This window comes from Phalacrocorax carbo, chromosome 2 (genome assembly GCF_963921805.1).
Source record: "Phalacrocorax carbo chromosome 2, bPhaCar2.1, whole genome shotgun sequence".
In the NCBI taxonomy this organism is placed as follows: domain Eukaryota; kingdom Metazoa; phylum Chordata; class Aves; order Suliformes; family Phalacrocoracidae; genus Phalacrocorax; species Phalacrocorax carbo.
In genome coordinates this window covers 27,706,886-27,723,695 of record NC_087514.1, presented here as the reverse complement: position 1 = coordinate 27,723,695, position 16,810 = coordinate 27,706,886, and the positions used below count along the sequence as shown (strand labels likewise).

The window sequence follows — 16,810 nt, the reverse complement described above, 5'->3', positions numbered from 1 at the left end:
CTGGTGGCTGGAATCAGAAGACATAATTAGTCTTTTCCCTGTATGGCACAGTGTCACAATCTCATCATGTACTAATGATCAGCAGCACTTTAGAAAAGGGCTTGTAGCATGAATTCCTGACATGGCCTTACTCTGAATCGTGCAAAATTTGCAAAACTCTAGCTTTTTTGCAAGCACGTGACATTATTATATTTATAACCAAGTCTCAGGACTCAGTTTGTAAAACCGTCTATACCTACAAACTGAAAGTATAAAACAAACAATAGCTATTATAGAATTAGGGAACCGACAGTTCCTGTCAATAGCCAGAAATGGTCCCCAAACCACACACTCAAACGTATTTCCATGCACTAAGCTATGGAAAGAAGCCCTTAAATGTTATTCAGTTTCCTGACTCTCTTAAAAAAGAAAAACTGTAACACACATCTGTGACCTAGCAACAATATGGTTTGAAATACTTTCCAGATCACTGAACTGTGCAATACCTTTAAAAATGGGATGACAAAAGGTCGCAGTGGGAAGTTAGTAGCTTCTTGCAGTTTGGAATGAAATTCTTCAATTGTCAAAGTAGAATTCTGTTGAGAAAAAAAATTCTATCTTGGTGACAAAATAATGAAAACACTTAGCAAGAGAAACAGTAACCAAAGCACTCTGAAATTGCTTAATAACTTGTTCTTGATACTGATAAGAGGATAAAGAAAAGCATGCCACATATGAAATTATTACCTTATTAAAATACTCAGAGGAAATCACCAGCAACTCAAACATTCAGTGCCTGTTGCTTAGAGTACAGTTTAAGTTCTCAGGTGCTAAGCATGGAAATGTTTTCACATTTCAAACATCAGTTAAAGCTGCTTTTCTCAACTTTTTTTTCCCCCCCTACTGAAGCCTCTTGTAATTCTGTTCCCAGTGCAGAAGTGGTAATTAACATGGACAGACACCAAAAAAAAAACCAATAAAAATCACATTTTTTAAAGGTACATTTCTTGTAGTTTGAGGAGGAAAACTGCACTTTGCCTCTTGTACTCAGAAAGACAATTGTTTACTACATTCTAGGCTATGTAGGAAAGTCATTACTTTGCAGCTGATGGCTTAATCATGAAGACCACATGCTGTACAGGGTTGACCAAGGGAATAATATGGTATGTGGACATTCCCAAGGAAAAGATCCAAATTTGCTCCTCGGAGCTCAGATGAAGGTAGAAATCAACTGTAATTAACAGTGGGCAAGCACTTTTGATCTGAAAATCAAAAGCAGGTAGATGCTCCCAAAGCTGTCTTTAGTTTCTTTACTAGTTCCCCTTTCCACAGAGAACGACATAACAAACAAAACCACATTAAACAGGCATTTTGGGTATGGAAGCAAATGGTGAGTAGGGCTTACTGAAGTTACACTCCCTACATTAAACTTCCTTTTGATGCAGACTCAGGTGAAGGGGTACCCACTGCTGTCAGGTAGTGTTTTGTGATGACAGAAGCAGAGGACACCTGAGCCCTAGTGCTAAACAGTGCTGGCAGTCTTTGCTCCAAATGAAGTCAACGGCAACTGCAGCTGCTCAGAACAGATGTAAATTAGAGCACCACAACAGCATTTTTCCTGGTACATCTAATTACTGCTGAAGGAGATACATGGGAGACAACAATGTCTGGCAGAGAAGGGGCTTTACTGGGGTAAAAAGAATCCTGGTCCAGATTCACAACAGCCTGTCTGTGAAACAGCAGCCCAACTTGACAGATGTAGGTAAGAAAAAGCTGAAATTATCATTCAGCCATATGATCACATAAAGATAACCTTATAAATAAGGTGACTTAAGCAGCAGCAATGCCCTGTCAGGTCCCTCATTGCTGGGTTCAATGAATACTGAGAAAAAGTTTTCCACTGCATAACCGCAGTCCAAACATATCTTCAGTTCATCCTTTTAACCAGTATTCTACCACTGTATATACAGGTCATTCTCCTTTCCCCAGCCACCTAAACTAGGCAAGTCGAACCATATTTTACTACATTACATAAATCAAGGTATGTCTACATTAGGGGTGCTGCCAGTTTAGAACGAAAACCCTTTCACACTATTACAGCATAATACTATACTGGCAAAAAGAGGCAAGTCAATATCTGGTTGGAAATAGCTGCCACTCATGGGCAGCTCGACAAGTTACTCATGTTAGCTCCAGCAGCAAGAGCCAGCAGTTCATTCTTGTACGTTTAGTATCCTTACAGTAAGATATCTGCAGTTGTATGTGACCCACTCTTTTATATAATAAACATGTCCAGCATAAAAGAAGGAAAAGGAGAGAAAAAGATCACAGTTATTATATCGTTGGGTTTTTGCTTACCACAAGTCCTAGCACAAGGGTACGCACTCTCTCCCCAATCTCTGGTGAAATGTCATTGCCAAACTGCTGTAAGGTTGTAAGAAATCTCTTCAGTTTGCTGAGTTGCCTAGCTCCACAAGCTGGCGGTAACTGCTGGTTAGCCAGAGAAGAGGAAGAGGAAGAGGATGGCCCATTGCTAAAGCCATTAGGAGGAGATGGAGCTCCATTTAATGCTGTTGGTGAATGGCTAGTGCCATTGGTTACTGAAAGAAAAAGAGAGAAGGGAGGATAAAAGGGGGGGTGGGGGTGGGGGGGGGAGAGAGAGAAAGAAAGAAGACAGAGGGGAAAATCCATCAGCTTATGTTTTCTGTGCTTGACCTCAAAATTAATTAAGTTGCACAATCAAAGATAATTAGCCTTTTGACAGAGCGACTCTCTGCAGTTTGTATCTATTTCCCCGTAGCTGGTACTGAACAGTGTATGGATTGGAAGTAACAGCAGCTGCCTCTCACACAGCCCCCCCAAAGTGCTCCTGGACCTGAAAAGCATCATTTGAATACCAGCCTTTTGTCAGAGGATTTTAAAAAAGAGAGAGGGGGAAACAGAGAGAGAAAGAGAATGAGTGCATGTATGATTGAAGACAAAAAAAAATTGCTCTTTGGGGTAGAAAAAAATGTGCAGACATATTTCACGAAGCCTCAGTTTATCTCTGAATATTTTTACTTGTGTTTTGTACACACAACTGACAGCTGTGTTTATAAAACAGAACTTTCACGTTTTAACCTTACACCACCCAATGAGAAGGTTATTTTTTCCAGTACAGATTTCCTAGCTGCTAACATATGGAGCGCACAAAGTTGTTTGTGCAGGTACAAATGGTGCCGTGTTCACTGTGGCCTGAAGCCTTGCAGCTAGGGCATGAAGCTAAACTTCAGAAGACTTCTTAGAGACCACAAGCAAATCACTCAGCTTTCATGTGCCAATACCATATCTTTAAAAAGGATAGGAAAGCATTCCCCTCCTGTCACAAGGTTGCTGTGAGAATAACTATCTAAAGTACTTAGTGTTCAAAATTTATGGCAATGATATTCATGCAGACACACTGAAGACAACAACAGACAGTTTTTGGCAGCGATTTCAGCTTGATTCTTATCGACACTCCAGAATAGAGCAGAGAACCAAACTGAGGACATCCTTTTCCACCTAGGTTACTTGAAACAGCAACAGTCAAAAACACTCTGTTGAGGTTGAGTCTGACTCACCAAAATGACAGCGAATGGCAAGAAAAAGGATGGCTCCCTAGAAATACATATGTACCAGTGCACTGGGAGGTGTGGGAACGCCGCACACGACTGCGCCCAGCAGCAGCTGTGCTCAGCTGTCCATTGCCCTGGAGAAATTTGCTGGTTTCTTTTGGGGAAGTCACTCAGAACCCATCCCAAAAAAAACATCAAAAATCGGGTACTTGTCTACAATCAAAAAATGCATAGCAGTATTAGTCTAAATAGCTTCCTATTTAAAAGCATAACCATGGTGAGCTAGCAACTTAATGAACGTTCTATGTTTCTTAATAACCAGCCTCTCTGAAGCCAAGCACCCCTTTGTCTTTGTCACCTTCTTCACCAGTCATCTTTATTTTTAGATACCAAGTCCTTTTTGAGGGTCAACACCTATCACTAGATCTAAATCACTACCCTATTACCAGACTTAAATCACTACCACAATACTTTTGAAGCAGCTTTTGCTCTAGTGATTGAAGTGCCCTTCTGGAGCTACTACAGAAAAAGCTTTCTGAATGGTTATCTAGTTTCTGCTTGTGTTTTATCCTAGTTTTTGGTTGCCTATTCTAGCTGCGTGGGCTAGGGAGAACAAGAAGTGGAAAAAACAGAAATAGAAAGAAGCTGGCCTCAGCAAGTTCAGCTCCATGTGCAGCTCCAAGCCTTGCTCTCTGAGCGCTGCAGTAGAGTGAGATATCTGAGTAAACAAATACATCATGATTGCAAGGAACTTGCATAGCCAAAAGTCATCACACAGTGAACTTAGCAAATGAGGACTGGGAAGAAGAAGAACATGTCCTGCTCTAGCCTGACACCACCCCAACAACTCAGTCACCAGTAAGGGGCTGCTCTACATAGAGGGTCCTGGGGCTACGATCAAGAAAGCACAGAACAGCAGAGCTCATTACCTGGGATTGATATGAGGAGGGGAAAGGCAGGTAAAATTTCTCCCACAACAAAAGAAATACAGAAATGCTCCCCAAATGCAGCTTCTCTAAAACATTTTGTTTTCTTTTAATAGCCCACCCCATAGTAATGGCTTTATCTCCTTCTTTAGGTCTGAATTTGCCAACTGGCAAAGATCTATGTCATTTCTAAAACAAAATTGTGTTATTAATCAAACATAATTTAGCATTTAAAATTTCAAACTAATATATGTCAAGAGTTTTAATCATCTAAACCAAAGAAAACAAGGATAATTTTGACCAGAAAACAAATATGATCTTCCTGGCCTACAGGCATTCCCGCTGTAGTAATAATAAATGTAACAGACACTCCAACAGAAGTGACTGTTTACTGTACAGGCTGGAACCGCTAAAGCCAAACTCCAAAATCTGACAGGGTAAAAGGCAATTAAAATCAGACTTTTAAAGACTTAGTCTTTGTATAAACAGCCCCCAAAATCCAGCCATGGTTCACACACCTTCCAAAGCGTTGAACCCAATCCAATAAACAAAACATCCAGAAACCTTGTGAGTACACTGAGGATTGTGAGTCGTTGAAGAACAATATTGTCCTATTCCTTTTACTATTGCCAAAGTCACAGTTCAAAGTACACTGAACTGTGCAAAGTGCATCACACTGGAGAGCTTAACCTGTAAGAGCCCCATCCTGCAAAAACCTAGAAACAATTTAACTTTGGACAGGAGCAGCTCCTAGGATGATTCAGGTGCTGGAGTTAAGCAAAACAGATAAATTTTTGCAGGATCAGGGTCACTGGGTTAAATTTGAGTTTATGCGAATAGCTGGCACAAACCTGCCTCACTGTTTAAATTCAATGTAAATCGTCAGGACAGGGTTCCCTGGGATAAGTAGTACAAAGGCCTCCAGCTGGCCTTCTGCATAGAGGTGAATTTTAAATAAGGCATTTAACAGACAGAAAGGGACTAAACAGACATAGGCAAGACAAATAGAAGATGCTGCCTTCATTCTGTTTAGGCATATGTATTCTACTGTTCTAAAAATGTTTTATTTAAAACGTGAAATGTAAACACATTCTCATGTTTATACTATTACAAGGCAGTATGAAAGAGACCAAAAAATTTGCAGCTAAATCTTGGTAAGAGAAATGTGGATCATTTCACGGCTGTGAAAAGAATAGTCCAGACAACATGCCAGATTCAAATCTCAGTTACACTGATACGAATGCAGAGTAATTCCATCAAGACTAGTAGAGTTTCTTGTGTGCTTACATCAATAAACTGAGACAGAGATGCAGCCCCAAGTGATTTAGAGAAGTGGTCACAGACTAGAAATCTCTAGATAAAACAATAAAAGGCCTTTATATTTGGTTTTATGTTAATATTAACTAGACATAATACAGCACTTAAATCAGATTTCTTCATTCAATCATAAGTGGGATGAAGATAAGTATTTTCTGTATGAACTACACCCACTTTAAAAACATAAACAAACAAAACCCCTGAAGTTTCTATACAAACAGGATCCTTTAAACAACAGAATGGCATAAAAGAGAAGGTTTTCTGTACTTCTCACAGAAGGACTGATCTGAGCATTAAGTACAGGGGGAAAAAAAATGCTCACTCTTCTTTGATACTGCAGCCAAGTTATCAATGAAATAACAACACAACTATGAGATGAATGTCTTAATACCTTAAAGTTGCATTAATCCATTGGGATCTTGGTTTTGTTTAATTACTTTATCACAGTACAACCAAATGCTGCTCCTGCCATGTCACGCAGGTTTCCCTTCACATATTTTGGTTTGTTACACACAGAATAGAAAGAATATGGAAGAAAAGGAAGAAAATAAGTCTAATTACACGTTGTGGGCGTGAATGAACTGGTTCTTGGAGCTCCTTGGGTAGTGGGAGGAGGTGGCATGGTTGGAGGCGTCAGCCTGGATTGTGTCTTCACATCCACAGGTGAGTCTGGCATTGTGGAATGCTTCTCAGTGCGATCTGCAACACACACCACAGGAACACACTGGTTTATATCCCCAAGCAAACCCCCTCTGACAACAACTTAAAAGCTAACGCAAGAAGTGAGCCATTTCAGCATCTGCCGCAAAAGATTACACCCGATTATCTACTCCAGTGTGCTCTTCCCAAATTACATCATCTAAACCTTACTTAAGAAGGTGTTACACAGATGGTAAGACCTCATTTGTAGCGGTGCTGCATTATCTTTTGTTTTTATTTCTAGCATGTACAGATGCTGCCTCCCAAGCACTCCTGGAGCTGCAGTAACGCCACCTCCCTTCAAGGCTCTCACATTAGCCAGGAGGCAAAAACAGACGAAGAGACAGGAAGGTAATAAATCCCCTTATGACAGCTTTTCCAGAACTAAAACCTGAAGCTCTTCAGTACAGGTGAGCTATTGAGTGGGATATTGGTTGAAGACAGCTCTCTTCGTGTCTCTTTGTAACACCTGCTGCCCTCTCCATTGCTTGTCTTTCTAATCCTGGAGAGATACTTTTGTTAAATACTGCAAGCCTCCGGAATCACTCTACCACCCTACCCCTGGATTTTCTTACATTCACCAGAAAAATAAACACAAGGTGCCAAAATGGTAAGTCAGTTGTCAGACATACATACCACTGGTTTTAAAAAAGCATTTTAAGTTTGCACCTTCACACATTAAGAACAACTTTAATGTTCAAAACCTGCAAGATCAGTAGAAACATAACTCTCCAAGAAAACAAAACAAACAAAGGGCAAAAAACAGACAGAAAACCTAACAGAACAGTTCTCTTGCAACTAAAGATCTACAAACACGAGATATTTGATATAGAAGTATCTTCTTTTTCCAACACCTTTTTGGACCCCTCTATGTTAAAATTAAAAAAAAAAATCCACCCAACCCTTAGGTTTCATTTATCGTGAATGGACAAAACGTGACGACATTTACCAACTGAAAGCAAAATTGAGGCTTCCTTACTCATGCCAGGTCTTTAGCGAGCCTTCTTCAGTAAAGATGAGTAAGATCAAATTTATCCTTTAACGGGCATAAGTTAAATTCTTCCATCCCTTCTTTGGGGGGTCAGATTTATTTTATACGCTGTCCCACACAAGTCTTCTGAGCTCTATTAAACTATTTTGCAAAGCAAGTAAGTGTCGCTGCTAATGGGTAAGCATGTAAGTCTGTAATTTTAATTCAAGACAATAGCAAAGTCCGTCACATTCTATAAATTCTGTCGCTCCACTTTGTGAAGTGCTCTCCTTGTTCTTACTAGCAACATGCAAACTTAACTCAAAAAAATCATATCTAAGATTTGCCCTTAAAGTCACTAAGAGAAATTACACACAATGCACACATTTAACAAAGGCAGGGTATGTTTAAAAGAGCCTCAAGACACTTAATTATCAGAAAGTAAAGAAAACCCAAGCAAACAAACAAAAAAACCACAAAACCCACCACCACCACACAAAAATTAACAACGCCACAATGCCTAATAGATACTAATCTTTAGCTGCCTGAAACTGAGGAAGCATGTCCCAGAGACACAGTGTGTCAGGTACTGCAATTATAGAAGCCATCTTCACCCTTTGAAGAAGTGCCTACAGACGATGCTTCAGCTCTCAGGGAAAGGCAATAATTTCATACAGAACTTAGAGATAACTTTGGGGAAGATGTGCAGTGAAACACCCCCAGAACAGGATGGAGGGAATACAGATACAGTATTACAGGATCTGTAATGTTGATCTAAGCCTAGCAAACCTCAGCTGTGTAGGGAACAGTATCCAAAATGATTAGCTTAAATATTAAGGCTGCTACAAAGACAGGTGAGGTTTGATTTGCAAATCAAGCAACAGTAAATTATTACATTCTGGAAAACAAAAGCAAGTTTTTAAACATATTCTATACAAATTTCCTTTCCATATCACTATACTAAAACAGTTACATCTATATCTTCAACAAGCTATTCATTTAATATAAAGAACTATGAAAACTCGTCTTGAAATGTTAATTGCTTCCTTAATAGCCGAATTCATCTTGCACTCACCTCAACCAACCTCAGCAACAAGGGAATAAATAGCTTTCAGCTCATGTTGCAACAGAGGGAAAGAGGCACAGCAGTGAGCCCAAGCCCTCCTAAATAAAGGCAAATATTTCTGCCATGCCAAGAAAGGAGAGAGAAAGGGAGGCTTGCCAGAGCTGGTGGGGAGATAACAGTGGGAACTGCTGGTCCATCTGGTTTTCATTCTGCTAACACTCACATTGAACTGTTAAGGAAGGCAGTCCAGGTACACAGATTTGAAGCATGTGGGAGCGCAGACACAGGCACAGAGGAGATGGAGGTGGGTGGAAGAAGGAGTGAGAGAAATCGAACTCCTCTAACAGTCTGCTGCTCGCAGCGAGCAGGCACAGCCTGTATCCTCCAATTCAGCTGTTGATAACTAGAAGTGATCCCAAGCCTGTAACCAACTGTACAGCTCTTGCTCCCCTCCTTTGCTGCATTTCAAAGTTCAGGTTTGCTCAGAAACGTGCTCAGATTGGAGGGGGGAGGCTTTCCCAAAAAGCTGGCAATGTTTTGTTACTTAAATTGAACACGGTAGTGGGAAACTGTGTTGGTTTTGCCCTCCAATTTCAGATTGCCATTCTACCATGATCCAACCAGTTTCTACTCCCTCGAACAGTGTCTGCTACCCGGTCCGCAGATCACTGAAATTATCCACAGACCCCTGTACTTCTCATATAAGTCTAATGACATTAGGCTTGATTCTCCTAACTACCATTCTTTGTACCTCTTAGGGTTAAAAAAAAACCTCTACAAACCACTTACCTTTGCTTAACCTCTCTCTCCCCCTTACAAAGCCTAAACCCCACTCTGCTACTATATGATCGCAGGCAGACAGATTGATCTCTGGTTGCCTGTAAGCTCCCTAGCCCTGCCTTCTGTAAGGAGATATAAGACTCCTTTCAAGCACACCTCAAAACACTTCTACCCAGGGTACAAGATTATTTTGTCAGAGCAGAGATTCCGCTGGGGTTGGGGGGGCGTATTTTGGGGGTTTTGAAGAAGTATCATGCCAAAATGTAACTTTACCATGTGCTTGGAAGACACCACCACTACCACACCACCCAGGAGAACAGCCTGCTCCATTTCAGCCTCTACATCCCACCTTTCCACCCTCTTCAACAGCAAGACTCCTGCAGGAGCCATTCTGCTCTCACTGCTACTATTTACCTGTTCCTTGCCTCTACAGCTGGTTCCCCAACCTCCAAGGCAGCTATGGGGCTAGGGGCACCTGCCTACAGCGGCTCTGCACCCGCCTCTGTCCCACCACCCACAACCCCAGAGAACTTCAGCAGCTCTGTTTTTAAGAGGAACATCTCTCAGAGGATGGAGTGCTGATGGAGCACGAAGCAGCGCCGCTGCTGATAAAAGCACTACTTAGCCTAGAACTCCAGCTTTTGCAAATCATTACTTTTTTTAATTTAAAACCAAACAAACACACACCACACTTTATTCTAATTGTTGAAAAATAGCCTGGTGATCTGAAAGCTAAAGACAAAATGGTATTCAAATTGTATTCACGAGGCAAGTCTCCCCTTAACCTTAACCACGTTATTCCGTGAAGGCCTTTATGTATAGACATTTTTCATACAAACTCTCTGTGGATATTCTGCTACCCGTACATTCAGAGGTGATGAGGATTTGGGACGGGAAGAAAGAATCCCTCAAGAGGAAAAACTATTTTTGACATGTGAAATCCTGCCTGTGTAAGATTTCATGTACATTTAACTTTGGTTTTGTAATACAGGAGCACATACATTGAACTGCCTGAAATTTGGAAGAACTTTAAGGAAAAACATGTCTTAAAATGGCTTAATTTCTTGAGTTCAAAAACATTTTTAAGCTTTTGTGTCAAACCAAACAACCCATTTGCAAAGCTAGGTCTGTTTTTTTTGTTTTTCCTGTTGGATTCTGACATTTCAAACAATAATCCTGAATTAACAGGGACACGCCAGGCAGTATCCCACAGCACCACACATTTCAGAGCACAGGCTGTGCATACAGAGAAACCTCTTTCAGGTGCAAAGATTTCTTCCACCAAATCCCTCTAAACACTGACAGACTTGCACTCCTTAGCCCAGTTCAGATCAAATGGGGCTGAAACCAGAGGTCCTCCAAACCGGAGGGAAAACAAGACATCTGCAATTCATTCTGCAGTGTTTGCTGCAATCAATTCAGGATGGAGATAGATGGTGAAATAATGGTCTAGTCCTAATCCGTACACACAACCCTCTGGTGCAGTGAGAGACTTAGAATAAATTCAGAAAATATGTTTCAAGTATGCAGAGATCTATTGCATTTGCTTTGGATTATATTTTTTATTTTTAAAAAAACCCAAACATTTTGAAATATACATTCTTGAATCTCTTTTACAGCAGAGTAAGGAGCTGTGATTTTACCACAGAAGTATTTTGCTCCGTTTTAAATTAAAGAATGTTGTAAAACCAACTTTAAATTATGATATTTCTTCTGTCGATTTCTTGGTTCATGAAACTATACTGTTCTTGTCATTCATTCAGTTTTTATGGTAGGAGTTATTTTTATCACTATATTTAGCTGTTAGGTGAACACTGATATTTACCATAAGCACAGGCAGCTTCTGAAGACAAATAGGGAACAGACAAAGTAAAACGTGCAGCAGCAGGGGCAACGAGAGATGTGCATGTATTCGAACTGATTTACTTTACTTCCTGTACCCTAAAAGACTTAGTCCATTTTTAAAACAAGGCGGTCTTTCATATATGGCAATATTTCAGCTCACGTGGCACCCTTCCAAGTTTAACGCATCAAGGAAAGCTCATGTATGGAACAAAATATGGAATATATAAATACTTTACTGATACCATTTCAATAGCCAATTCAATGTCAAGCATTTCTAGGAGTGGTGTGTTTTCAATTTCCTTTTTTAAATGAAAAAAAGTATGGTATAATACGCTGTGGCATTTATTTTACTTTTAGTTAGTGCAAACAGTTCCAGATGTAGATTCAGGCATGAAAGATTCTTAAAAGACGCTCTATATATTGATTGTACAGTACTTCTACTTCTGTGCCAACATGTTAAAAATAAAAATAAAAACTGCCAAATTAAAAGAACCCATTGTCTTGTTTCCTTTAAACTCACAGAAAGAACAAACCCCGCGTATGACACACAGGATTAGAAACCACCTCCGCCACCCAAATTATATGAATTGAGACCTAAATCCGTGGGATTTAATACTGATGATTGTTACCTAGATGAAATTGGACTAATTCTGATTATTTTGAGAGGGATAGCATGGAATCTGCAAGCAGGTAACTATAGGTTGTAAGTCATATAAGCGACGAACTGGGAGACAGAAACCCACGAGCCCACCTAAGAGGACAAATTATACAGCTCTCTCGTCCATATCACTATCACGCTACAGCCAGTAAAGAACCTTCCCTCCTTCAGACAGCACTGCTACAAGGCAGTGTTTGTGGAGACCCACAACTCCTGACTCTCGGACCTGCCACTACGCAGAGGAGGGCAATATTACAAGGTATCTGCCTTGGTTGAAAAAGACTCATTCAAGAATGCACAGTATAAGCCTGATACATACGGCAACGCCTACCCACCCTGTGCACTGCACACCTGGGGAAACCTGGAACTCCTGTGATGCAGCCATAAAACGCGATATTTGGATGACACCGCTGCAGACCCTCTCCCAGCCAAGCACGCCTGGGACTTGTTTGAGAGCAGCCCACTCTGCATTCCATTCGCCTCTTGGCCCTTTTGACTTTTTTCTTAATGAATAAACAAGTACCTAAACACAATGGATGTTTTTGCACAATAAACAACTGATCTCAAACAGGCGTAATATAGACATAACATTCTGTCAGCACCAGATGCAGTCACGTTACTGGCTAGAAAGAAAATACCACCCAGTTTCCAGTTCCCAGCAGAGAGCTTTTTACTCCCTAGGTGATTTGCAGAAGGGCAGTATCAGAAAGCAGCTCAGACACTCAGACTCCGTCTTTTGTCACAAAACATTACCCCTGCAAGCTTTATCCAGCAGGAACGAGAATGCACGTGGGGTGAGTGACAGACACGTACAGCAAAGTTTTCAAGACAACATAACGTTTCACTGCCCCTTTAGCATGCTGGGTATGAAGCTCACATACTGAAGAGGACCCTTTTGCAGAAGCAATAGCACGACTTTACTGCAGTCCTATCCTGGTTCTCCTCTGCTCAGATAGTTGAACATTTCATATCACCAGCTATTATTCAGAATAAATGAAAGCACACTCAGTTTACCCATTTCTTCTCATTTAATATGCAGGAGCTAGAAGAAATTCTGCATCCTGGGAGTTCACTGAAGGTATCTCAGGCCAAGTTATCAGAGCTTTCTTCAGACGTGCTAAAATAAAGCCTTGGGAATAATACAATCCCCACTCTGTTTCCCAAAAGCTGAACGGGATTTTAGTGCTACTGTCTCCTGCTTTTGGTAGGAAGAGCTTGTCGATAATGTAAAGTAGGTGAATGATGGACAATGCTTTGCGTCATGTTGGCCACCCGTAATGGTACCTTGACTGGTCCTACTGTCACGACAATGAAACAAAACCACAGAAGCACGCTCTTTCTATTCAGTTCTCTAGGGTGAGAGTTTCTGACTGAAACTGAGGACCAGATAATTACACATGTTACAAAATAAGCAATGCGTGAGTTCAGTCTCAGAGTTGAGATAAAAATGTTATGGCTTTGACTTCCTGGACATATTATTTTCTCCTGAAAGAAATAAACTTGTCTTACCACATAATTTCATTTTAGAAGAGGAAAAAGTAGAAAAATAATCTTCTTCCTCTCATTTAACAATCTGACGTGTTTTGACAATTTCAGAACTATAATAAATTCACTTTCCGTTATTTAATAATTAAAAACGGACTCCTCTCAGAATCACACCTTTTTTTTAAATGCCTCTTTTCTCCTTCCCCCTTCCTGGCTTTGCAAATTTTACCGTGTAAAATCACTTGAACGTACAAAGGAACACAGGGAAGAAGAATACATTCTAAATCTAGATCTACTACCACCACAACGGTTTATGAAATACTTTAGCAAGAACAGACAAACAAAATTAAGGGCCGAGTTGTGACAGCTGCCCTAAGTTTCCATAATTCCCCAGAAAATAAAGTCTACAAGTTCCCTTGCGATGGCTGAATACATACCAGTTGGCCTGTAACGAAGGTGAAGACAATGCAGATTTATTCTAAATATCCCACCAAGCATCACGAAAATGGCTCTATGTATGCATAACTAGTGCAGTTAATAAGCAAATAGTCCCACAGTCATTATCGAAACACTATTTCCCTGTTTATATTGTTTCCTGGATCTTTTCTGCTTTATTTTGTTGACAAGCTACCAAACTAAGAACTGTGTGTTTTGAGTGGTTGTCTTTCATGTCACAGGAACTATTACTGCTATTCCTAAACCAGCTCACTGAACGTTGAGGCCTGAGCAAAGTGAAGAAGAGGAGCCCACCACCTCCAGCGTGAAGAACCGAAGAACAACCAGAGCAACCACTGGCCAAACCCACTCCCTGGCCTCCCTTACAAGCTACAGAGGTGACAACCCCTCCACATCAGCAATTGCTCCCTTCACTTCTCCTATACCTATAGAGGAAGCCACTGGGGTGTTTTCAGATGCGCCTTCCCAAAGGCTCTCAGACCAGTAATTTGTTTCCTTTTTGTACCGTCTTCTCTGGAAGACCTACCCTTGTCAGGTTTGCATGCTATTTGACAAACTACAGATGAAGTTAGACTGATATCTAAGAAACTCAAATGCCATCAGCATCAAATTAGTATTGTTTGTATGCTGTTACGTTCTCAACCACACACAGCACACATCCTTCCCACCAGAACATTTTCTCTCCCAATGCCAATTAAAATTTCCAAACTTGCCCTGCAGAAGCATGTTTACATTTTTAATCCAAAGTTTGTAATGTCCTAAATTAACAGTAAATAGTTTGTTACACACAGCTAAAAGTCTGAAGCAAAATGAATATGAACTCCTTTATTTTTAATCTGCATACACGAAGTGTAAAGCACAGCTGTACCCATTTTAGAAAAGTCCTAAGACACTACAGATACCAGTATTCCATTAGATTTAACTAGACCTGAAGTATCCAATCCAGACTAGATAAAATAATCTAAAATAACTTATTTAGATTCAGGGTAACTTTAGGTATTAAATTACTCTGCCAGCAAAAATGTTATTATGGCTGTACTTTCAAAAGGCACCGCTTGTATTTACAAAACATGCCAGAAATCCTTTAGGCTCAAAAAGAATCAAACATGGGTGTAGGAGGTGATATTTTTCCAGAGTTATACATCTGAAAAGATGACATAGAGCCTACCGAGAAGGTAATGGGCATACATATGGCTTTGCTTGTTTTTAAACTGTGGAATTTGTCACGGACAAGTCAAGATCCTCTAAGGTGTGCAGTGGCGTTGGCCAGTCTGGGACAGACTGCTCCTCACCTCGTCGATCAAGCTCCTAAATACCTGCTCTATCAGATCGCACCATTTTACCCATCCAAGAACTCAATTCCTCCCAGTGATATTTCAAACGATGAAAAGCTTGTTCTGTTAGGCCAGATGCACAGGCCTGGGAAGCAAGACCTCACTCATAAGACAGAAAGCATGGGCAGCCAAACTCCCACTCCAGCAAACACCAGCCCAGTTCAAGGAAGCCTGCTCGTTTCTGCCATCTAACACAGACAGCTAGATTATCAGCCTAGACTCCCCATATAATCAGTGAAAAGAAGAGTTAAAGCCTCTAATTCATTCATTCCTTAGGCTGCTAAGTCAAATGGCATATATATTCCCATATAGATCTCAGTCCTTTTCCTTGTGAAAGCCAGAGGCATTCAGAGTGCTTTAGCTGTGTGGCTGGTGTACATGGAAATCGGCGAGCCTCAGTCGCCAGGCATACTAACTCCTTCGTTTGTATTCAGCCAGCCAAGGCAGGTATTAATCCACCAATGAAAAATATACACTGAAGCATATTTCCCCCAGAAACCCTCACTCAGGTGCTGCCACAGTTACTCACTGCCACTACTAGCGACAGAAAAGTGAAACGGTAGGCTTTTCCCCTATCTCAAAGATTGCCAGTGTATAATACCAAGTAGCGCAATTTATTACCCTAATGAGTACTTCAGCATTTGTGGAAATACACACTTTGGAAGACTATCATTTCACATCATCAGATGATGCCATTAAAGACATCTTGTGTTTACATGACTGACTGTCTAGACAGAGTGTGAGAAAATACTCATTATTAGTTATAAGTCAGCTCCCTCAGTGCTGCATGTCACACCAACTGTATTTTACTTTGGGCACTGGATCACACCTGAAAGCAGCAGTGGGGAGGTTGGAGGGGGGGGAAGAGAGTCTCAGAAACTTCACACGAAATTAAGACCCTCCATCTCAAATACTGTCTTAAGTGAGGTAATATCACTTATTGACAAATAAGCTCACAAGCAAAACAAATGTTACTGTTAGCAGAAACAAAAGCATATCTCAAATCAATTGTCTGGCCTAATATATCACATGCATACTTAAATGTTAATATGAAATAATGTAAGTACGTAAAGGAAGAGGGAAAGGAAGAAACTTGTATGTCACGTAAAACCAGACCAACAAATGTAAAACCAAATTAACCCCCTTTCTGAAGCCAGTGAATTTACACAAATTCACATGGGCACAGGAATCAGGTTGGCTCACCCAGGGAGGGAGGTGCTGGGTTAGCTTTGCAGACTCCAGCCCCAGAAACACTCAGGAATGTGCTTTACTATAGGTACTGAAAACAGCTGTAGGTACTAATGAGACCACTCACAGGGCATAGTTACACATGTTTCTAGACCTTAAAGCATCACAGCAGTCTTGCACAACAAAAGTTAAAACTTCCTTCTTTTAAAGTATCTTCCTTTTGTTTTGAATTTTAAATATCAGACCACAACAAAAAAAACACAGCTGAAGCCTGAATTGAAAAAAAAAATAATAATCAGCAATTAATGCAGAACCCACAGAAAATATACGCAAAATATTAAAACAATTTCAGGTCTCATAGCATTTCCATGCTTGACAGTTGTACAAAACATGCTTCGCTTCATGCTCAGCAGATTCAAATTAAATTTATTCCTTTTTTTTTTTACCCAAAAAATACATTTAGAAGTTTTTTATATTTATAGAACCTCATTTTCATCAAGCCAGCTAAACCCAC

The 16,810-nt window shown here is 40.4% G+C and overlaps 1 protein-coding gene across 6 annotated transcripts in view; it reads right to left on the bottom strand.

The window, feature by feature from the left end:
- RUNX1T1 (RUNX1 partner transcriptional co-repressor 1) overlaps window positions 1-16,810 on the bottom strand; it is a 115,104-nt gene that overhangs the window by 45,754 nt on the left and 52,540 nt on the right. For 3 of the 6 annotated variants that reach the window (XM_064442425.1, XM_064442427.1, XM_009513707.2), the window contains 3 exons: window positions 6,377-6,514; window positions 2,338-2,579; window positions 486-575 (listed from right to left, as the gene is read on the bottom strand). In XM_064442425.1, coding sequence (XP_064298495.1) covers window positions 486-575; window positions 2,338-2,579; window positions 6,377-6,514 — 470 coding nt within the window. Of the gene's footprint in view, window positions 1-485; window positions 576-2,337; window positions 2,580-6,376; window positions 6,515-7,493; window positions 7,781-8,559; window positions 8,709-8,773; window positions 9,004-16,810 lie in introns of those variants that run through there. The other 3 variants (XM_064442426.1, XM_064442429.1, XM_064442428.1) reach the window with 3 other exon arrangements.